Source organism: Eptesicus fuscus, chromosome 3, assembly GCF_027574615.1.
Source record: "Eptesicus fuscus isolate TK198812 chromosome 3, DD_ASM_mEF_20220401, whole genome shotgun sequence".
NCBI classification, from domain to species: domain Eukaryota; kingdom Metazoa; phylum Chordata; class Mammalia; order Chiroptera; family Vespertilionidae; genus Eptesicus; species Eptesicus fuscus.
The window spans coordinates 86,109,933-86,133,723 of NC_072475.1; the positions used below are offsets into that span (position 1 = coordinate 86,109,933).

At 41.6% G+C, this 23,791-nt stretch overlaps 1 protein-coding gene across 1 annotated transcript in view; it reads left to right on the forward strand.

The window, feature by feature from the left end:
- The window catches only part of PROS1 (protein S), a 105,389-nt gene that overhangs the window by 25,132 nt on the left and 56,466 nt on the right, over positions 1-23,791 (forward strand). The window contains exons 2-3 of the mRNA XM_028131235.2: positions 6,292-6,449; positions 9,186-9,210. Of these exons, the coding sequence (XP_027987036.2) occupies positions 6,292-6,449; positions 9,186-9,210 (183 nt within the window). The remainder of the gene's footprint in view (positions 1-6,291; positions 6,450-9,185; positions 9,211-23,791) is intronic.

Genomic DNA, 23,791 nt, shown 5'->3' on the forward strand with positions numbered 1-23,791 from the left:
ACATTCAAATCTAGTCAAAATTTATTTAGACAAAGTTAGTTTTATATTGTTAGCTTTATTATTCTTTAGGCCAAAGTATTACTGGATGTGGTCTAGGCCTGGGGTGGGTCTGCCTTGAGTTGGCCAATAGTGTTTGGGTTCTTGACTTCATGCAGGAAAGATTTCACAATATGAGTCCAAGTGATTTTGAGAGTACATTTATTACAACTGGGGACTGTGAAACGAAGGAAGGGCTTAGATGGAAGAAGCAAACAGGAGAGATCCTAGGCGGGGTTGCTTTGGCTTACTAAGAAATAAACGTTGCAGTGACAGAAGTGAACTCACTAGGAATTCAGAGAAACAAGGGGGCATTGGCTACAGGTTCAGGGGGTGAGTCTGAGATGAGCCATTGCTGCCTGATGCTCCCCTGGTTGCAAGTCTCATGGGGTCTCTTAGAGTTTAGGAGATAGAGAGCAGAGATACAAGGCATGGATGGGCTAGAACAGTGGTCAGCAAACTCATTAGTCAACAGAGCCAAATATCAACAGTACAATGATTGAAATTTCTTTTGAGAGCCAACTTTTTAAACTTAAACTTCTTCTAACGCCACTTCTTCAAAATACACTCGCCCAGGCCGTGGTATTTTGTGGAAGAGCCACACTCAAGGGGCCAAATAGCCTCATGTGGCTCGCGAGCCGCAGTTTGCTGACCACGGGGCTAGAATATGCTGTGGGTCCTTTATCTTGATGATTTTTATATTTCTTTAATCAGGGGTATTCTAGAGGTGATCTCAGTGAGGGTCTTATAGAATATTCATTAGCTTTCTAGGTGTGTCCTCCAATATGTTGCTTCATCAAAATGTGGGTATAGAGGGGTCAGGAGTTATTTTATGATTAGTTTTATTTTCAAAGAATGTCATTGAAGAAGGACCAGAACTGAGGCCATTCTGCCCTGGGACTATCTGGAATGTGTAAACCATTTGCTCCTAAGTGTCCTTGGTTAGGAAGATAAAACCTTGTGATTCATTAGCTGGCTGTAAATTGCTCAAATCGTTTGGCCTTGTTTATTTTGCCTCAGTTTCCCTTATTCCACTTGTCAAGGGATTTCCCTAGTTTCTTACTATTCTACCTCATTACCCCCTTAGAAGCTTCTATCCCTAAAATCCTTTAGGGTTTATGAGGGAGGATGGTATGTCTTCAGTAACTACTTCCTGCTGATAAGGGTTGTGGTCCCTGCCTCTGTAGGGTTTGGAAGTCTCTCCCTGCCTGATCTGAGGAGAAAAAGGGAATGGGATCTGGCATGGGAACAGAGAGGCTGTTGGCTGATTTTTTTAAAATAGGGATGTGCTGGACTCTCTGAAGTGTCATCATCTTGACATGGTATTGTTGTATCCAAAAGGTGACAAGAAGATTAGTTATTATATTATCTGTAACATATTTTTGTTTATTGAAGAGGAGTTTGAGGTCCTTGATGGGTCACAAAAATAGGTCTTAGGTTGTAGTTCCTGTGGGAACTCACAAGAAAAAGGTTAAATTTGAGATAAGTGAGCCCAACTGGCTATCTCTGTGAGCTTTACTGGAATTGGGGTGCTTCGTAGGATCTGATGTGGGCCCTTCTGTCTGGTTGTAGTTGGGATCAAGACAATTGTATTTCATGTTGTAAGGCCCAAGAGACTTCCTCTGTGGTGTAGGAGGGGCCTTCTAGGGGCTGAGGGAAGTTGGGGAACAGAAGTTTTCCTCTAATTGTAAAGACCCCAGTGAGTGCTATGAGTTCAGCTTTTTGGGCCCAAGTAGTGGGAGACAGAGGTTTTGCCCCTTGTTTCCTGAAGACAGTTAATGGCATACCCAGACTTTCTAACCCCATCCTATATAATAAAAGCCTAATATGCAAATTGTTCAACCGGAAGTTCAACCGCTCACTATGACACCAGGGGGCAGTGTGGAACATGGCGGGCATCGGCGACATGGCACTGGCAATGGGCGGCAGTAGAGGCACTGCTGGCCCTGATGGGCCCCGACAAGAGTGGGACCGCAGTGGGATGGTGGAGCAGGTGAGCGAGTGGCACCAGGTCAAGGTGGATGCGAGTGGGTGCCCAGTCGCCCACCAATTGCCCTTCACACAAAGACCAGTGGTGGCAGCGGGGGGCGGGGCCACCACCCCGCTCGCAGGTGCTGAGGCAGCTGGGCAGGAGGCCCAGCCCCAATCAATCGACCTGCAGGTGGGATGGTGGAGCAGGTGAGGGTGTGGCACCAGGCCACGGTGGGGTGCCAGGCGGAGCTGTGAGGCTGGGGGGTGCGAGCTTGGGTTGTGAGCCTGGGGGCATGAGCTGGGGCCCAATCCCCACAGGCCACCCCGAGGGACCCCACCCGTGCACGAATTCATGCACCGGGCCTCTAGTCCTGTATAAAACTTCTGCCATCTATAAACTATTCTGCTTCAATATGAGGTAAAAGTTCATCTTTTATGTCAGGCCTGCTTGAATATAATTGTTCAGTAGTTTCTATGGATCGGAGTGTGACTTGGGTTTCTGTATTTATTGGTAGGAGGGTGGCAAGATTGAGAGTTTGGCAGACCTTCAAGGTTAATCCAAGAGAGTTGAAGAGGAAAGCCTTATATTTACTTAGCCTTCCCCCTGTGAGCCATTGAGATCCCTTTATTTCCATTGTGGGTAGTGAAATTGGCACTAGGTGTTAGCCCAGTGGGGTCAGACTGGACCTGGGTTTAGCAACCTTGGTCCTTGAGTTCTGGCTAGGAAAGTATTCACAATTGAGATTAAAACTATCAGAGAACATTTATTTGGAAAATCACAAGAGGTAGAAGTAATCTGTAGAAGAAATGGGCTTAGGAAACAAGTTATAAAGGCAAAGGAAGGGCCCTTGGAGCTTAGAAGTCAGCTATATGATGTAGATATTTCTCTCCAATCTGTTGCTTGATGTTGAATTTTGTTATGTAATTTTTGTTGTTATTCAACTATTTTAAAATTTTTTCTTTCCCTTCTGTTTTTTTCTTACATAGTCTTTATATGATGCCTTTAAATATTTTTAAATAATAAAATAAGTGTTATAATACCAAATAGGAAAATGTAATACATATACCAGGGTCTCCGCTTGCATCCCAGGGGGCGTGGCCCGCCTGCAAACCACCACAGGCCCCTCACTCAGGCCGCCCCACGCCCCAAGGGAACCCCACCCTGATCAGGGACACCCTTCAGGGCAAACCAGCTGGCCCCCACCCCTTACCAGGCCTCTATCCTATCTATAAAAGAGAACTATGCAGATTGATCATCACTGCAACACACAATATAGCTTCCCCCATGTGGTCAAAGATCCTGCCCCCATGTGGACACAAGATCCACCACAAGATGGCCAGCAGGAGAGGGCAGTTGGGAGGCACCCGGCCTGCAAGGGAGGGCAGTATTTGTTTTTAATTATATTAATCATTTTTTAAAGGTGGACAAATCTTACATAATATTTGTTTGTCACAATAATGAATAATATTAATTAGTTAAATTCCTTAAATTTTAAGAAGGAAATCTTTCCTTTTGTGACAGCATGGATGGACCTGGAAAGTATTATGCTAAGTGAAATAAGTTAGTCAAAGAAAGACAAATACCATATAATCCTACTTATATGTGGAATCTAATAAACAAAATAAACGGATGAACAAAATAGGTCTAGAGGCATGGAAACATGGAACAGACTGATAGCTGTCAGAAATGAGGGGGGAGAGGGGGACTGGGTGAAAGAAGGTGAAGAGATTAGCAAAAGAACATATATGCATAACCCATAGAGACAGCAATGTGGTGATAGCCAGAGGGCAGTGCAGGGGCTGGGGCTGGAAGGAGATGGGCAAAGGGGAGAAAATGGGGACATCTGTAATAGTGTTGACAATAAAAATAAAGCTAAAAAATAAAAGAAATTGAAACTATGTGAAGTGATAGATGTTAACTAAACTTATTGTGGTAAGAGTATATATATATATATATATAGTTATAATGAATTTTGTTATGTCATTTTTGTTGTTATTTAACTATTTAAAAATTTTTTCTTTGCCTTCTTTTTTTTCTTACATATTCTTTATATGATGCCATTAAATATTTTTAAACAATAAAATAAGTGTTATAATACTAAATAGGAAAATGTAATACATTAGTCATTTTTAATTATATTAATTAATGATATATATATAATTATATATAATGATATAAAACATTGTACACCTAAAACTAATACAGTGTTATATATCAATCATATCTCAAACTGGAAATGACAACTAAAGAAATTCCCAAAATTTTAAATAACTTTGTAAAAACTAATCTTTTTCACATATTCAAGTGCCACAGATAGTGTTGCCTGATTTTTTAAATCTTGACTCATAGCTGGTTAAAGAAGATGTTTTATTAATTTAATTATGGAAGTTTTAAAATGAAAACATATACCAGTAATAACTGTTGGAGTGGTGAGAAGTGATCATATATTTTATAAGTATTTATTTATTTACTTATTTTTAATCCTCACCCCAGGATATTTTTCCATTGGTTTTTAGAGAGAGTGGAAAAGAGAGGGAAAGACCGAGAGAAATATCAATGTGAGAGAAACACATTGATTGGTTGCCTCCTGCACACACCCCAACCAGGGCCCAAGGCCAGGGAGGAGCCTGCAACCGAGATATGTGCCCTTGACCAGAATCGAACCTAGGACCCTTCAGTTCGCAGGCCAGTGCTCTATCCACTGAGCAAAACTGGCTAGGGCTGTTTTATAAGTCCTGAAGAGAAAGCTGAGAGGATTTTGTGATGATGTAGAATTGGGATTTGAGGTGGGGAAAGGAGGAAGGGGGAATGAAGGATTATTTCAAGATATTTTGTCTGAGCTCTAGAAGTTACCATCAACTGAGAGGGCAAGTGGAAGCAGTCAGATGGAGTGTGGAAATTAAAAGTTCACTTTTATGATGCCATATTTGAGATTTTTATTGGTCATCCAAGAGATGTCCAATAGCCAATTAGACATATGATCTGAAGTGAGGAGGGAGGCTTGAACTAGAGATATAATGTATCATTAGGATATAGCCATGAAACCTCAAATAACCAATATTGAGAGATCAGTAAAAGGGGTCTGGTCAATGAGATATAAGAATAATGAAAACTGCCTTATGACCTGTAAGTTAGGTTTAAATATTGTGTCCATGAAGCAATAATCAAGGCTGTCAAATAATACTTGTAGGTCATGGAAGATGAGGACTGATAATTAACCTTTAGCATTCGTATCATGACCTTGATAAAAGCAGCATGGTAAAGTCACACACAAAAGTCTGATTGGTGTGAGTGTGAAAGAATGGGAGGACAGGATGTGGGGACTATAAATATAGACAACTGTGTCAAGGGGAGCAAAGAAATGGGAGCATTTCTGTTAGGATTGAAATGCCTGTCATTAGAGGATGAAGGTCATAGAAGGCATGCTAGGATTAGTCTCTGTGGATTCTAGAGTCTTCTGTATGGATTTGCTTTTACTATGAATTTTTATCTTCCTGTTTGTATGAATAATTGTGTTAGCCTATTAAATATATTTTAAGTGGCTGATTAGACTATACTTCTGCTTTAGCGATCATGTGAGTTTTTCATTAAAATTAAGAAAGTAGCTTTCAAGATGGGATAGCTATGACTTTTGACATAGTCATTTCAGCATGATGCTATTTCCAATGTAGTTATAAGATAAACAGAAGTATCATCTGGTATGTATGACCTCCAGCAGGAGCGTGAAAAATTTGTGTAGATCATTATATTAGTGCTGTAGCTGAACACAAAGCCTGTTCTTTGAGTTGTTATCAAAGTGCTATATATCTGCACTTTTTTTTCAGTTCAACCATACTGATTTTAAATGTCATACAATTCACAGGCAGAAAATGATTCTAATTATCACTAGAGGCCTGTCCTTTGGTCTGTCCTATAGGGATTGGGCCAAAACTAGCTCTCTGACATCTCCAAAGGGGTCCTGGATTGCGAGAGGGCACAGGCTAGGACAAGGGACCCCACCGGTGCATGATTGGGGCCAGGGAGAGACCGCGGGAGGACTCCAGGGCATGTCTGGCTCATCTCACCCAGTCCAGATCATCTGGACCCCAGCAGCAAGTTAATCTACTGGTTGGAGCATCTGCCCCCTGGTGGTCAGTGCATGTCATAGTGACTGGTCGAATGGTCGAATGAACGGTCGGACACTTAACATGTTAGGCTTTTATTATATAGGATTGTTTAAAAAATAATATATTTAGGTGTAGAAATGAAATATTTCTTTATATAAACTTATTTTTTTCCTTCAGTTTTGTCAAAGCAACATGCTTCACAAGTTCTGGTTAGGAAACGCAGAGCAAATTCTCCTTTTGAAGAAGTCAAAGCGGGTAATCTTGAAAGAGAGTGCATCGAAGAACTGTGCAATAAAGAAGAAGCCAGGGAGATCTTTGAAAATTACCCTGAAACGGTAAGAGCTCGTGAAAATTAATGTTAGCACAGCTAGTCATACAATTATAGTCAGAACAGTTCCAGCTTGAGTCTGTTCCTCTGTGTTCCTTTGTAACGTTAAATGATTGTGTATATATCACATTTCACATGTAACCACTGAAGTATTTCAGAAGGAAATACCTTAAAGGAAGGTGGACTAGTCAGGAAGACACTATTGCCAAAAGCAATGTGCTCTAACCAATCTATAATTTAATTATAGATGGATTAAATACTACCAGCAAATAGTATCAACCTCATGGTTTGTAAATACTTTCTTCCAACCATAACTTGGTAATATGGGGTAGGGAGGGAAGACATCTTAAATATAATGTGTGTGCATGTTTATATGCGCACATGTACAGACATGTGTGGGTACCAACATGTGATTGCATTGTTATCACTATACTTAATTAAATCTCTCCACTGGCATTTTTAACCAGCCTTTAATCTAGAGCTTGGTATACAATAGGTACTCAGTGAATCCTTACTGAAGAATTCACTCAGCACTGTGTTTCCTGAGTATATTTTAATTTATTCCATAAATCCTTGAGAACTTTCCTGAGCCATTTTATATCATCAGTCATGCCTAGGGTTAGAATTTACATCTTAGTGTATTAATTTTTCCAAGTTAGTTTACAAAAATCTAATCATAAACATCCCTAAATATGTTGAAATACGACCTTATTTTTAGTCCTCTTATTTTCCAGGAGAGGATGTTCTCCAAAATATCTTGCAGGTAGCAGTATAAATAGTGCCTCTAAGAATTCAAGTTTGATAACCTTCACGGTTACCTCAGATATTTTCTTTTCTGAGATGAACCACATAACCAAAAGGAAATGAGGAAGAACATATATACAAAGACCCTCCTTTACCTCTCCCATGGCTCTTAGGACCGTGAGATAACGAGGAAGAATCCTCTCTATAGTTGGAGAACTTGTCCAAGACAGTAACAAGTTGTGTTCTCTTTAATTCGTTTACCTCCACCTACCTTTATAGGTTCAAAAGGAATTTTTTCCAAGGTACCTAAAGATTCATTTTTAATACTCTCTGGGATTGAAGCAAAATGTTTCTCTCAATTCAGTTGCTTTGTGGATAAGCACTTGGCAAGAGGAAAATATTTTATTCCACACAATATACAGAGTATTCTTATTTTTTAGGAAATAGATACACACACAGACATTTATTTTTATTATAGAAATTTAAAATATATACCTAAGTACAGAGAACAATATAATAAACCCCAATATATCCTCCCTCCACTTCAACAATGATCAGTAATCTACCATACTTATTTTGCCTGTTTTCTACTATGCCCACTCTAATTTTGTTTTGTTTGCTGGAATGTTTTAAAGCAATCGTGCATGGCTGAGATATCATATTGTATCACTCATACATAAATACTTGATTATGTTAGCATCTGAGTAGCAAATGGGGAGTGAGGCCAAAGACCATAATGGAGTGAAGGGAAGATAGTGGGGAAGGGAACTCATGAATGTTTTTTCTCTCCTCCACTCATTCTGACAGTGGTCTCATTGGCAAAAGAGAAAGATATGGCAGATAAAATGAAGAAATGGGAGAAATAAAAGGAAAGAAAAACATTTGTTACTGCTTCTCACTTCCATCCTGCCCCATCCACTCGCTGTCCATGTCCCTAATACCCTAATTCACATTCCCAATCTCTACCCATTGTTTACCTCCCTATTACCCCTAATATATTCCTTTCAGCCATCATATAACCTCCCTTTGAACCCATTCATTGTTGCTTATCCTCCTGGCTTCTGTTCTGTAGAAGACACAGCTGTCTGAAATACTTGATGGGGGATCCTATCCTTATAAATGAGTAGATGTGTTGTGTAGGTTTATATGTGAGAGAAAGAAACAGTGAAGACTTTTGATTCTGTGCTGGATGAAGTTATATTTTGCACTTCATTACGTTTTTGTGTAGAAACATTGGGTTCTCATGGGGTGTTCTTATGCTTCTAATGTTACACGTTAGATATATTATGGCTTAAGAAGGCTTTTGTGAACCAGCCTGAGAACCTTACCATTAGAAATCATTTTTAACATTTTCTCTCTCTGGTGAAGTATATTTCTTAGTCCAAATTACGGATTTACAGACAAACCTTTGGTACATAACCAATTAATAAGTAAGGTATTCCTTGTACCCATGATGCTAAAAGATAAATGTCCAATTCAGTTCAGATGATGTCAGTGTTACTCATCATTGGATCTGGTATGTGCAATCGGCATGGCATGAAATGTGACAAATGGCTATCTAATCTCTCTGGGAAAAATAAAGAATTTACAAAAAGGGGACATATATGATTACATTTGATAGCTTCAATAGAACCTGTTTTCAGATTAGAAATTTTTGAAGCATAATTTAATAGATTAATATTGCCTTAAGACTAAGCATCTTATTAGCTTAATGTTATTAGTTATCTACTCCTAGTATATTTTTCTATAGAAAAAAATCTTATAATGTGGAAATGACAATTGTATGTAACTTATTTGCATCTTTAAAAACATATATATTTTAAAAATTTCCCCTTCACCATTTATCCCCCCTATACCCTCCTCCACAATCACCTACACCCCTCCTCTCCTCTCCCCACATATTTGCATCTTTAAAGTAAAAACACATTTTAAAATTGTTTTAACTCTATAGTGAAATTTAACTTTCTAAGATAACATATTTATTTTTCTTTCTTTCTAGGAATATTTTTATCCAAAATATTTAGGTAAGTTCAAAGGATTTTATTCACATAATTCTAGAAATGGAAGGGAATTAGATATGATCAAGTCTAGTCCTCTACTTGTATATTTCATCCAATACAATTTCATTAGCCTTGGGAGGAAGATTCTATATGCAATATTGCTGTTCTTTTATTAAAGTTATGTAGAAAAATTTAGAATTGTTCTTTACCATGTGGAATTTTGACTTTTAGTTTTTTCAATTTCCTGTCTTTCTCATAGAGTCATTAGGCTAATACTAAGTTATATTTAGGTCATGGGTTATCTTTTAATGAAAGAAAATATCTCTATACTTCCCAGAGCTGTGGCATAAATAATTATTAAAATGTTTAACAACTTCTCTCTTGGCAACATCACTTCATCATTTCCTGCAGTATCTGTCTCCATGTTTTGCTTTGGTACACAATTCTGGACTTCCGAGGAGTGAGGTCATTTCCATACCCAAGCAGATGAGATGGTTTCAACTAAATATCAGTTAAAGATAATTAGCTTTCAGTTTGCTTTAAGGAAACATGGGAACATTTGTATTCATATTACTTGGGATAGTTGTTAGCATTTCTCAGCTATAAAAGTTGGGTATAATTTTCTCACCTCTTTCTGATGGGAGTCTCTGTAGGTCGAGCCCACAAAGGTGAGCTCTTGTCCTCCTTTAGGCTCAGATTTCTCCCCACTGGTGCCTTTTTCCATCCCACTCTCCTCCCAGCCAACTTGAACTTTGAGCCCTGTGAAAAAGAAAAATGAATCTCCCTTGAAAAAAAGGTAGAAATGTACTCTGATATACATGAATTACTATGCAGCTTAAAATTTATTGATATAATTTTGCGAGTAACTTTCTATTACACTATTTTTTCTCTTGAAATTTGAGAGCTTAATTATAGTTTAGGGCTTTACTTTTTGTTTGTTTTTGAATACCCATGCACAAATTCCAGAGACCATGTTTAGATTCTGTATATCTCTTCTTTCCCCCCTTTCTTAGGGAGCATGATATTGAAATGATGGTATGTGCTTATATCTTCCCTTCAGGACAATGAACAAATAGCAGCCTAAGACCACTGTGTAGAAGACCCTTTTAGAACCAAGTGCTCTTTTTCATAGTCCCAAAGTAGTTACAATTTCATTTATGAGTGTCCACAATGGTCTGACTCGCTTTCTTTTTCTTTCTTTCTTTCTTTTTTTTTTTAATAATCCTCACCCGAGGATATTTTTCCTTTGGTTTTTAGAGAGTGTGGAAGGGTCAGAGAAAGGCACAGAGAAACATCACTGTGAGAGAGTCACATCAATTGGTTGCCTCCTGTACACATGATAGAGCCTGCAACCGAGGTACGTGCCCTTGACCAGAATCGAACCCGGTACCCTTCAGTCCGGCTAGGGCTATTCTACATGACTCACTTTCTAAAGCAAAAACTACAGGTTTGCACTGTTAAAGTGGAGAAAAGACAGAATAATAAGACTATTTCAGCTTCTCAATTATAGGTAGAAATTTGATTATGTTATAATTAAAACAGACAATATTTGACTATTAAAGAGTTACAAGCTTGCATTAAAAAACATAGTGTTAATCCCTATTTCTTAAGTCCGTGTATTGGAACTGTAGGTGTTAAAACTCTAGAAAATACATACATTTGATCACAGAGTATATTTCGATAAAGATAAACAAGAATTTAATAGAATATTATGTGTTTTGGAGGAGCTCCTTAGGTAAAACATTTTTCCTTTATTCTCCTTTTTCTCAACCTTCCTCTTTGCTGGCTTAACCCAACTTTATCTTCTCTTTGCCTGTCTTATTTCACAGCATGGTGGAAAAGCTAAGTATCAAATAAAAAAATAGGTAAGTAACATGTAGGCTCTAGTCCCAGACCCAAACAAAACATTTCTACTGTGTTAGGTTATGCAAGTTATTTAACTTTTTTTCTTCTATATTTAAATGTACACTATATTTTTTAACTTCAGAGCTATTGGGAATACCAAATAAGTACATTTACGGAGATACACTTTCTATTGCGTTAAACTTTTTAAAAATGTAATGTATTATCATTTAAACAACCCATATATGAAATAAAATATATTTTTATTACGGTTTATTTTTTTATTCAAATTTCATATTTTAGACCTTATTTATACACAGGCAAATGTGATTAATTCCACTGTTGAAGACAGAAAAGAAATGCTCTAAGTTAAACTTTTCTGTCATTTGATTTATATATTTTGTAGGCCAGATTTTCCTACTTGATAAAAAACCTTTAAAATCCTATCCCTGGTAATCCTAACAGTAATTTTACTAATTACCTCAGCCCATGCATAGAGGTTCTTACAGTGAGATAAGAACACCCAAGAGATTAGACCACTAATAACCTAGACTTTTTGGATGGTGTTTAGATTTGGAGTTTCAGGGGTTCAGAAAGCACTTCAATCTATCCATATATCCCATGACTGTATTGAAAATATAGAATTTGGACAGAAATGTTCTCTTTCTTTTTTTAATATTTATTTTTTCTCAGATTATTTTTTAGATTTTTTTAAAAATTAATTTTCAGAGAGAGAGAAAGGGAGAGGGAGAGAGAGATAGAAATATCGATGAGAGAGAAACATCATGGATAGTCTGCCTCCTGCACACCCCCTACTGGGGATTGAGCCCCAAACCCGAGCATGTGCCCTGACCTGGAATGGAACATGACCTCTTAGTTCCTGGGTTGACGCTCAACCACTGAGCCACAGCAGCTGAGCAGTGCTCTGGGTTTTTAAGTTGTGTTTTTTTCCTTAGAAAATAGAATAAATAACTCTACCGTATATATTGACATTTAAAATATCACCTGATAGAGTGGAAGATTCTATTAACGGGAGAGAAACTTTTGAGGAAGAATGCTAAATTCTGAACCTAAATATAAACATTAGAAATTATTTTTAATTTCTGGTTCTTACCAAGTTGGTGAATTAGCCCAGACTGCTGACTTCCCTTAAAATCATCTTAAGGGAAACAACAGCATTCCAGGCACTAATAATAACAAAATAAAAATTTAAAACAAAACAAGAAATATGAGAAACCCATGGGTAGACTGAAGACTGGTTTGACCTAGCATGGGAATCAGGGTGCTGACTGCTGATGCAGCAGTTGGATGACAGATTGGAATACTTAAAAAACTGATCTAAGCATTCCAGTCAAGAAAAACTTTTGAAAGTAAATCCTGAGTAACAAGAAATAAGGAAATAATAAAAATAGTGATAGAAATAAGTTAAATGGAAAATAAAAGAGAGATTAACAAAAACAATATATCTTCCTTATAAGTTAGACTGACCTCTTGTAAGAATAATCAAGGGAAAAGAAAGAGGAAATGCCAAAACAAAGTGGAGGATAAAAATGAGAAATACTGAAAACTCCCAATATAGATGAGATTTATAATAATAAAATAAAGATCATCATAAAGTAAAATATTACAAATAGCTATCCCAAAATATATTTAGAAACTGGATAAAATGGATACATTCCTAGAAAAATATAAATCATCTATATTTTTACATGAAGAAATAGAGAACTTGATTTTATAAATGAGCACTAAATAATTTAACCTCCTCCCCACTCAAAGCTTTCTCCTTTGTATTCCTCCAAATCCAAACCCAGATGTTATATGGGGGAGCTCTTCTACATTTAAAATTGTCCCAGAAAATAGAAAAAGATCTATGTTGTGAGTTTATTCTAAAAGACTGGTGTGGATCTCGATTCCAAAAATCAGATAAGGACACCACAAGAAAATAAAAATATAATTTTTTTTAATTTATGAATTAATTCTAAGTAAAATTACATCCAATCTAATGTAAAGTATATTAAAAATAATATGTCATGGTAAAGTAGATTTTATTCCAGAAATTCAAGGAGGTTTAACATCAGAAAATTCATTAATGTAATTCTCCACGTAAATAGTTTATTAGTACCTCAATTCATACAGAAAAAGTAGTTGATAAAGTTCAACACTTAATTATGATACAAAACTTTTGGCAAACTACAATTATAGGAGAACTTTCTGATCTTGGTAAAGGTTATATATAGAATAACCATGTAATTTATCTTCCAAATTTTGATATTTTGTTTAGGACTAATATTACACTAGAAAAATGCCAAGTAAAAAAGAATAAATAGGACTCTCCTGGGTAAATTGGCATGTATGGTCATGCTAATGATATACACACAACATGAGAGAAAGAAAGAATGGAAGGACGGAAGGATGGAATAAGAGAAGGAAGAAAAGGAAGGGAAAATAAGAACAAAATGTTATACTTAATGGGTAAACTTTAGATATAGTCTCTTTATGATTGATAGCAAAAATAGAAGCACTTCAGGTTACAGATAACTCAATAAGGAAAGAAAAGTAAGAATAGTGTAAATCAACAAATGACAAGTGCTGGCGAGGATGCGGAGAAAAAGAAACCCTCATGCACTGCTGGTGGGAATGCATACTGGTGCAGCCACTGTGGAGAACAGTATGGAGTTTCCTCAAAAAACTAAAAATGGAACTCCCATTTGACCCAGTGATCCCACTTCTAGGAATATATCCCAAGAAACTAGAAACACTAATCAGAAAGGATATATGCACCCCTATGTTCATAGCAGCACAATTCACCATAGCTAAGATTTGGAAACAGCCTAAGTGCCCATCAGCAGATGAGTGGATTAAAAACTGTGGTACATCTACACAATGGAATACTACGCTGCGGTAAAAAAGAAGGAGTTCTTACCATTTGTAACAACATGAATGGAGCTGGAGAGCATTATGCTAAGTGAAATAAGCCAGACAGAGAAAGATAAATATCACATGATCTCACTCATTTATGGAAAATAATGAACAACATAAACTGATGAACAAAAACAGATCCAGAGACAGAGGAACATTGATCAGAACGTCAAACCTCAGGGAAGGTAGGGGAGGGTGGGGGTAAGGAGAAGAGATCAACCAAAGGACTTGTATGCATGCATATAAGCCTAACCAATGGACACAGACAACAGGGGGGTAAGGGCATGAATGAGGGGGGTTGTGGGGGTTATGGGGGGAATAAGGACACATGTAATACCTTAATTAATAAAGAAATTACAAAAAAGAATGGTGTAGATCATAAGGCAAAATCTATGACTATCATTATTTGTAATTGATATAATGATATCAATTAGAAACACCCATTTATATATGGAACCTAATATTTGATAAAGATGATACTGTATATTACCTTGAATTGTTTAGAAGATCATGTTGGGAATACTGGCTAACTATAATCAGAAGAATAAATCTGGGTTCCTAACTATCACCAAATGAAAAGATGGATCATAGGTGAAATAAAGATACACACTAATATTAAAATAAAGTAAAATGATTGAAACGAGACAAAAACTATATGAGAATATCTTTATGATCAATGGCATGGAACAAAACACCTCAAATGCACAAACCCTAAGACAAAATAATTGGTAAATTTGATTACAACAAAATTAAGAACTTCTCTTAAAAGAAAAAAAGGATATGATTAAGAGACCAGAAGAGAATGAGATGATATTATAAATGTTTAAATTTTTGCAAAACCACATGAACAGTGGATAAGTGTCAAAAGAAAAATGGTTACAAAATAATAAAATATTCATAGAAGGAAACCCAAATTTTTATTTATTTTTAAAATATTTATTTATTTATTTATTGTTAATCCTAACCTGAGGATATTTGTCCATTGATTTTTAGAGAGAGTGGAAGGGTGAGGGACACATCAATTGGTTGCCTCCCACATGTGCTGGACGAGGGCTGGAGATTAAGCCTGCAAACGAGGTCTGTGCCCTTGACTGGAATCAAACCTAGGCCAATGCTCTGTTGAGCCAAACCAGCTAGGGCAGAAACCCCAATTTTAAAAAAAAAAGAGATACGCTCCATCTCCCTGGAAATCAGAAAAAACATTGTGATGTCACTACCTACTAGAGGCCTGGTGCACGAAATTCATGCACGGATAGGGTCCTTAGGCCTGGCTGGTGATCAGGGCTGATCGGGGCCTTCCCGCTGCCAGTTGGAGCCTTCCTTCCCCAGCTGCCAGCTGCTGGCCAGGGCCTTCCTTTGTTCTGTGCTGCTCCCTGATGGTCAGCACACATTATAGCGAGCAATCGAACTTCCAGTCCAACTCCCATTCGAACTCCCGAGGGAACACTTTGCATATTTGCCTTTTATATATGTACTAGAGGCCTGATGCACAAAATTTGTGCAAGGGTAGGCCTTCCTTTCCCTGGCTGCTGGCACCGGCTTCCTCTGGCACCCAGGACCCAGGCTTCCCTACCAGCCCCGGCTTCATCTGGAAGGTCGTCCAGAAGGACGTCTGGTCTAATTAGAATATTACGCTTTTATTATTATAGATATATATTCTGGCAACAATTAGAAAGCCAGAATATGAAAGTTCTTATGCTGTGATGGTGGGAATGCACCTCTTGAGAGCCACAGTTCATGCCTAGCTAATGATTCTGCAATTCCAGAAACCCTTGGAATCTATTCCATAGACATTTCTTATTCATGTAATAATAAGACATGCATGAAGATATATCCATTGCAGTGCTGCTTGTAGAGGTGGGAAATTGGAAGCAATCTGAGTATTGCAGATAGAGAGGATTTTTAAAATGGTGATTGCATGCCATGAGTAATATTTAGTAGTTAGGAGCAATAAATTACATATAATAGCATTGATAGATCATAAAAATATAATGCTCAGGAAGAAATATCAGAAAACATGATACATATACAACCTTTTATAGAAATGAAAATTCATGTACACAAAATTATCCTACATTATAATAGAGAAACATGCAAATTGACCGCACCTCCGCTATGCCCATGATTGGGCCTGCCAGAGGATGGGGGCGGGACTCCGGTGGCCTAACTGGCCATTGAGAAAACCAAGATGGCGGCGCCAAATCCTCTTAGTTCCGGGGGTCCTGGTGAGTGATGGCAACCCTAGAGGGGCGTGGTATGCACAGCCAGCAGCCTCCCGGGGGTCCCGGGACCCATCGCGACCCGGGGGGGCGTGGCCGGGCACGGCCTGCAGCCTCCAGGGGGGCCCAGGACCCATCGCGACCCAGAGGGGCGTGGCCGGGCACGGCCAGCAGCCTCCCGGGGGTCCCAGGTTCAATGGCGACCCGGGGGGGCGTGGCCGGGCACGGCCAGCAGCCTCCCGGGGGTCCCGGGACCCATCGCGACCCGGGGGGGCGTGGCCGGGCACGGCCAGCAGCCTCCAGGGGGGCCCGGGACCCATCGCGACCCGGGGGGCGTGGCCGGGCCCAGCCAGCCACTCCAGGGGTGATGTCCCTGGGCAATCGCCACCCTCGCCTAAATGGCTGGTGCTGAGAGGGATCAATGGGGCCAGTGGAAGGAGCAGGTGGTAGTTGACCACCGAGGCCATCTGCAGCAGCCGGATGCAGAGCTGGGGTCCACGTTCTGCAGGTTGGCCTCCGTGGGGCCCGAGTCGCACCCATAGTAGCCGAGTGGGCATGCTGGCATAGTAGTCCCAGCATGAGGCCAGCTTCCCAAGCCAGGCTGCGGAGGGAGGGAGGGCCTCTGGGCTGGGAGCACTCCCCCACCCCAGTGGACAGGGCACAGAGAGCAAGCAGCAGAGAGCTACTAGGGGTGGTGGGTGTGGTGGCCTGGCTTCCAAGAGGCTGGCTTCAGCTGCTGTAGCCTGTGCTGAGGTGGCTGGTGGTGGGGGCAACTGCATGGGCACATCCGAGGCTGGGGCACTGGGAGACGTGGGACTGCAGCCCAGAAAGCGAGGCTCCGGAGGACCTGGTCACCGACCCCGGGCATTAAAGCCGCCTCCTACAAGATGTATCCTAGCCTAGGTGTGTGGGAAGCAGATTCAGGAACCTCTCCCTTTGCGGCGCCAGAGCCCAGGCCTGCCAGCACCCCAGAGGAGACCCCCACCAGGATCGGGGGCGTGACCAGTCTCTAAACCAGGGTGGCCATTAGCCTAGGCCTGCCAGCACCCCAGAGAAGACCCCCACCGGGATCGGGGGCGTGACCGGCCTCCAAACCGCCAGTGACCCTAACCCAGGCCTGCCAGCCCCCCAGAGGAGATCCCCACCAGAATCGGGGGCGTGACAAGCCTCTAAACCTCCCGCAGCCCTAGCCCAGGCCTGCCAGCACCCCAGAGGAGACCCCTGCCAGGATTGGGGTCATGGCCAGCCTTCAAACTGTGGCGGCCCCTAGCCCAAGGAGGCTTCCTGGCCGAGGACACCTGAGTCTGTTCTTGACCTAGGGCCGGACTCTCCCCACAAGGGACTCAGAAGCCACCAGAGTCTAACTGCCAGTCTCTGGGAGTGCATCCACTGTCCACCAAAAAGTAGGGCCATCAAAGCATTCAGTCTCAGTGCAGGCACAGGTCTGTGGCTGACGGGGTGGAGGCCAGACCAAAACAAAACAGCAGAAACACCCTGCCCACCTGGGCGGGTACTGCTGTAGTCCACGTGGCCTGGGCAGTGTAGAAAGCGCTACCTTCTCCCAGGTCCTGTGCTGGCACCGCCGCCTCGCTCACCCTCAAGCCCCCCTGAGTCCTGACAGCAAAGTGTGTGGGGCATTCTGCAGGAGTTGTGCCGTTCTGGGTGCTTTTGCCCAAAGACACACTTTGGGATGAATTCAGAGCCACATCTCATTTCCCATGACACTGGAAGAACCATGTAAAAGGATTTTGACAAAAGCTTTCCACATCTCTGTTTATTCTTTTGAATCCATAAAACGACCTTAAAAAAAGCATCCGGGCCACCTAAGAAAGAATGCACTTTCTGGCCAGAGCACGCAGGATTCTTTTGCCCAACAGGTTAAAGGGAGCAGAGCTGGCACAGTGGGAATGGCCCTGGTGCCCTATGAGGAGACCGGGGGGGATGGGGTTGCCGAAATTCCATAAGCCTCTTGCCACCTTCTCCTTTGCAAACCACACCATCCAGATCCACCAGGACTGGAGGCAACTGGGAATCACAGCCGTGATTTGGGACATGGTGAGCAAATCTTGAGGGGCCTCTGTAAACATCTGCAATTGATTATAAGACTGGTCTTTATTTAAAAAGAAATAAAAGAACAGCTTTGTTGAGAAATATCCATATACTGTACATGTCACCTAAAGTGTACAATGAACTGGTTTTTTAAAGTAAATTCAGAGTGGTACAACCATCACCATGCTCAATTTTTAAATATCTTCATGACCCATCCCCTCCAAAAAAAACTTCTACCCATTGGAATCACTTTCCTGATCATCTTCCCCAAAATAGATTGCACTTTAAAGGTGGGTAAAGGAAAGTTGAGGGAAGTTAAAACACTGCACAAAGGATATTGTAAGATGACAAAGCCCAAAGTGAAGCTCATGTGTTTTCTTTAAAAAATATATATTTTTAAAATGTCAGAAAGGGAGAGAGAGAGAGAGATAGAAACATCAATGATAAGAATCACTGATCAGCCGAAACCGGTTTGGCTCAGTGGATAGAGCGTCGGTCTTCGGACTGGAAGGTCCCAGGTTCGATTCCGGTTAAGGGCATGTACATTGGTTGCTGGCACATATCCTGGTGGGGGGTGTGCAGGAAGCAGCTGGTCGATGTTTCTCTCTCATCGATGTTTCTAGGTCTCTATCCCTCTCCCTTCCTCTCTGTGAAAAATCAATAAAATATATTAAAAAAAAAAAAAAAGAATCACTGATCAGCTGCCGCCCACAGGCCCCCTACTGGGGATTGAGCCCAAAACCCAGGCATGTGTGCCCCTGATCAGAATCAAACCTGGACTCTTCAGTCCACAGGCCGATGCTCTCTCCATTAAGCCAAACTGACCAGGGCCATGTGTTTTCTTCAAGTTCTGCGTGGTTTTAATGGTCCCCAAATCTATACTAATAAAAGGATAATATGCTAATTAGAGTGGTTGTCTTCCGGACATCTTTCCAGACAAAGCCGCAGTGGCTACAAAGGCCAAGGCTCAGGCAGCCATAACCAGCTGCAGTGGCAGCAGCATTGGGGTTATGGGGGTGGTGCCTCCAGAGGGAGGCCAGACTGGGGGCCAAGGCACAGGCAGTTTGGGGTGATCAGGCTGATAGGGGAGGACAAGGTAGGGGCAATCAGGCTGGCAGGAGATCAAGGTAGGGGCGAGCAGGCAGGCAGGCAGTGGGGTTAGGGACAATCACGCAGGCAGGCAGGTGAGTGGTTAGGAGCCAGCGGTTCCGGATTGTGAGAGGGATGTCCGACTGCTGGAAGTTGGACATCCCCTGAGGGGTCCCAGATTGAAGAGGGTGCAGATTGGGCTGAGGGGCACACACCCCCACCCCCACCCCCAGTGCACGAATTTCGTGCACCGGGCCTCTAGTAAATCTATATTTTATAAGAATACGTACAAATAAAAAATGCATGTTAATTAGAATGACTGCAAAAGGGGTGATTGGGGATGGAAATGGAGATAAAAAGCTGCAAGCAACAGGCTTTTTAAAGACAAATAATAGTAATGTATCATCAAGAGGGGAGTATGAATAACAGTCTTCCACTTACAAGCAAGCACTTAGATTTTTATGTGATGGTATCTTCTGTGATTTAAAGACAGGGGGATGCAAATGTAGTTTCTCAAAGAGAAGAAAAATTTGCAAGACTCTGGCTCCATTACAATCCCAAAAAATCTTTTGGCACTGGCAGTGTTAACTATTTTTTTAAATTGACCAATTCAGACAGGTAGTTCAGTGGTGCCTACAACAGGTGGTAAAAGAGAATCAAATAATTTTGTCCCTAATAATATTAATGAGGAAAAAGGTAAATAGAGGGGGTGTGTAGGAATTGTCATAGTCTAGACCAAGATTTCTGAAAGTGCTTTTTTTCTTAGATTTGCCTCCCCCAAGGATATTTTTCCATTGACTTTTTGAGTGGAAGAGAGAGGGAGAGAGAAACACTGATGTGCGAGAGACACATCGATTGGTTGCCTCCTGCAACCGAGGAACATGCCCTTGTCTAGAATCGAACCCGGGACTTTTCAGTCCCTAGGCCGATGCTCTATCCACTGAGTCAAACAAGCCAGGGAACAAATTTCTGTTTCTAATCCCATTTCTTAAAAGAACTTCTGCTTTAAGTTATAAAAACTGGGACAGTCTTTCTCTAACTCTCAACTTTCTACTCATTCTCTCTGGGTTCCCCTATTCCTGGTGTGCAATGAGAACGAGAAGTGGAAGGTGAGGGCTCTATATTACAATGCTCTGGAATAGTCATGCAGCTGGCTCTCAACACTGTAATTCTCAATGCAGGTTTCCACAAAAACGTTATCACGCATATGGATATAGACTTGTATATAAAGTGCATTATGGGTTAAGTCTACTTTGTCATCTAGCCTAGAGTCCTACTCACCATATGAAACATTTCACATGGACCTCTAACCTAGGGGCTTTCAAATTTTGGCTGTTATTTACTGCCAGCGGTGCAAAAGGTGGCTTTCTCACAAAGGAGGAATCCTAATGCAATATCTAAGTAGTTAATTCTGGGATTGGGTGATTGAGAAGGAGGGACAAATGAATCTGGAGAAAGAATAAAGTCCTAAAGCTGCTTAGGTCTCATTTGGCCTGCAGAAAGACCATTATGCTGTAAGGTGTTATTTCTGTGGGGAAATATTCCAGCCCATCACTGTAGGCTGAATAATGATGTCTCCCAAATGGTTCATGTCCTAATCCTTAGAACCTGTAAATGTTACTTTATATGGCAAAACAGACTTTGAAAATTAAATTGAGGATCTTGAGATAGTGACATTATCCTGGATTATCTGGGTGGGCCCAGTGTAATTGTCAGCGTCCTTATACAAGGGAGGCAGGAGATCAGAGTAGGCAGTAGGTTATATAACAATGAAGCAAAAGTTGGTAGTGGTGTGAGGATAGGCCTAGAAGCTATAAGAGGCAGGTGGCGTCTAGGATCTGAAAAAGGCAAGGAAATAGATTCTCCCTTGAAGTCTCCAGAAGGGATACAGCCCTGTTGAGACTCTAATTTTAGACTTCTGATTCCTATAGCTGTAAGAGAATAAACTTACGTTGATTTGAGCACTAAGATTATGGTAATTTGTCACAGCAGCAGTAAGATACTAATGTACACATTGACTTCAAATGGAGCCTTTAAATCAGTCTGTTATACATTGTACCTTCCACAAATAGCTACAGAAATATCTCCCATCACACATACTCTTCTGCAATACCCTCTTGCCGCTTCCCATTCACTACATGGAGTCCATGCTTGCCACCTCTCCCCCTTGAATCAGTGTGGACCTGGGACTACTTCCATCAATAGAATGGTGGGAGTGATAACATGCCTCCTAGTTGGCTGGCAACCTCCACCTTTTCCTCTTGCAAGCTAGCTACCCTGAAAGTGCCATGTTAGAACCAGCATGCCAAGAGAAACTCAAGCACATGGAGCAGCCCTGCAGCATGATATGCCATATGGAGAGAGCGATGCCCAGGAGCCTGAGCTGTCAGACATGTGAATGAAAAGCTGTCTTGGAGGTGGATCCTCCAGTATGTGCAGCAGAGACAAACAACCCAACCCAACACTTTCTAAATATTTGACCCACAAATTCATGACTAAAGTAGAATAATTATTTTAAACTACCAATTTTAGGGCTTGTTTTTCAGCAAAAGATAATCAAATCCACCTTTTTAGTCAGTTGATGACTATCTGCACAATGAAGTGATATACTGTTGTTTCCAGTGGCTATTAAAGAACATGTTGTTGGCACTAAGTGACCCCTAGTTACTTTAAAGACTGTAAGTATTTTATCTCTATTTTTTCAGCTGTTATTTATGCCAGATTGCCATATGTAATTTCACAGAGTTGTGGTGAGGAACAAAATGAGTGCAGTAAACTTGCTTTGCTTTGTACTATTGAGGCATTATGCAGATATTATTATGTTAGTCTCTATGCAACACTAGAGGCCTGGTGCATGAAATTCGTACACCGAGGAGGGTTGTCCCTCAGCCCAGCCTATACCCTCTCCAATATGGGACCCCTTGAGGGATGTCCCACTGCATCGGACATCCCTCTCACAATCCAGGACTGCTGGCTCCCAACTGCTTGCCTGCCTGCCTTCCTGATTGCCCCTAACCGCTTCTGCCTGCCAGCCTGATCACCCCCTAACCACTCTGATGCCAGCCTGTTTGCCCCTAACTTCCCTCCTCTGTCGGCCTGGTCACCCCTAACTGCCCTCTCCTGCAGGGTTGATCACCTCCAACTGCCCTCCTTGCAGGCTTGGTCCCTCTCAACTGCCCTCCCTTACAGGCCGGGTGCCTCCCAACTGCCCTCTCCTGCTGGCCATCTTGTGGTGGCCATCTTGTGTCCACATGGGGGCAGGATCTTTGACCACATGGGGCAGCTATATTGTGTGTTGCAGTGATGATCAATCTGCATAGTACTCTTTTATTAGATAGGATAGAGGCCTGGTACAGGGGTGGGGGCCAGCTGGTTTGCCCTGAAGGGCATCCCGGATCAGGTGGGGGTTCCCTTGGGGTGTGGGGCGGCCTGAGCGAGGGGCCTGTGGTGGTTTGCAGGCCGGCCATGCCCCCTGGCAACCCAAGTGGAGGCCCTGGTATCTGGAATTTATTTTCCTTCTACAATTGAAACTTTGTAGCCTGGAGCGGAGCCAAGCCTGGGGCTCCCTCCGAGCGGCTGGCAGCCATTTGTGTTGGGGTTATAATTGAAACTTTGTTGCCTTAAGCGGGTGGGCCCAGCCACAGTGTGCGGAAAGCTTTGCTTCCCCTGTTGCCGGTGGCAACCCTGGCCTGCTCTCTCAAGCTCCATTCTGCCGCCATTTGTTTGAATTTGTTTACCTTCTATAATTGAAACTTTGTAGCTTGAGTGGAGGCTTAGGCCTGGCCAGGGCAGGCAGAAAGCTTGGCTTCCTTTGTTACCTAGGAAACCTTGCTCTCTGTGGCTGTAGCCATCTTGGTTTGGGTTAATTTGCATACTCGCTCTGATTGGATGGTGGGCGTGGCTTGTGGGCATGGCTTGTGGGTGTGTCGGAGGTATGGTCAATTTGCATATTTGTCTATTATTAGATAGGATTGGAAGAATTGGAAGTTGTTTACAGCAACCAGAAACACTAATTCTATTGACTTAATTACAGACACTTTCTAAATCAGTCTCTGATCTACAGATTTGAGGATAACTGTATAGGTCTTCGCTATAGAGTTAGAGTTTTTTTTGTGTGACAGTAAATCTCTTTGCAAATCCAAGAACCTTTTCACTTCTGGTGTTAAGGTTCTTTTCCAAAGAGAAGCTTTCATAAACCTACTAGAGGCCTGGTGCACGGATTTGTGCACTGGGGGGCACTTAGGCCTGGCCTGTGCCTTCTCACAATTCAGGACCCCTCAGGGGATATTGGACTGCTGGTTTCAGCCCAGTCCCTGCAGGCCAGGCCGAGGTACCCCACCAGTGCACAAATCCATGCACCAGGCCTCTAGTATGCATATAATATCTCTGGTTAATCTCTTCCTACCCTTCCTGCTCCTAACCTTCTTTCTGAGATTCCTCAGTCTGTTCCATGTTTCCATGCCTGTGTGTTGAGCATCTGCCCCCTG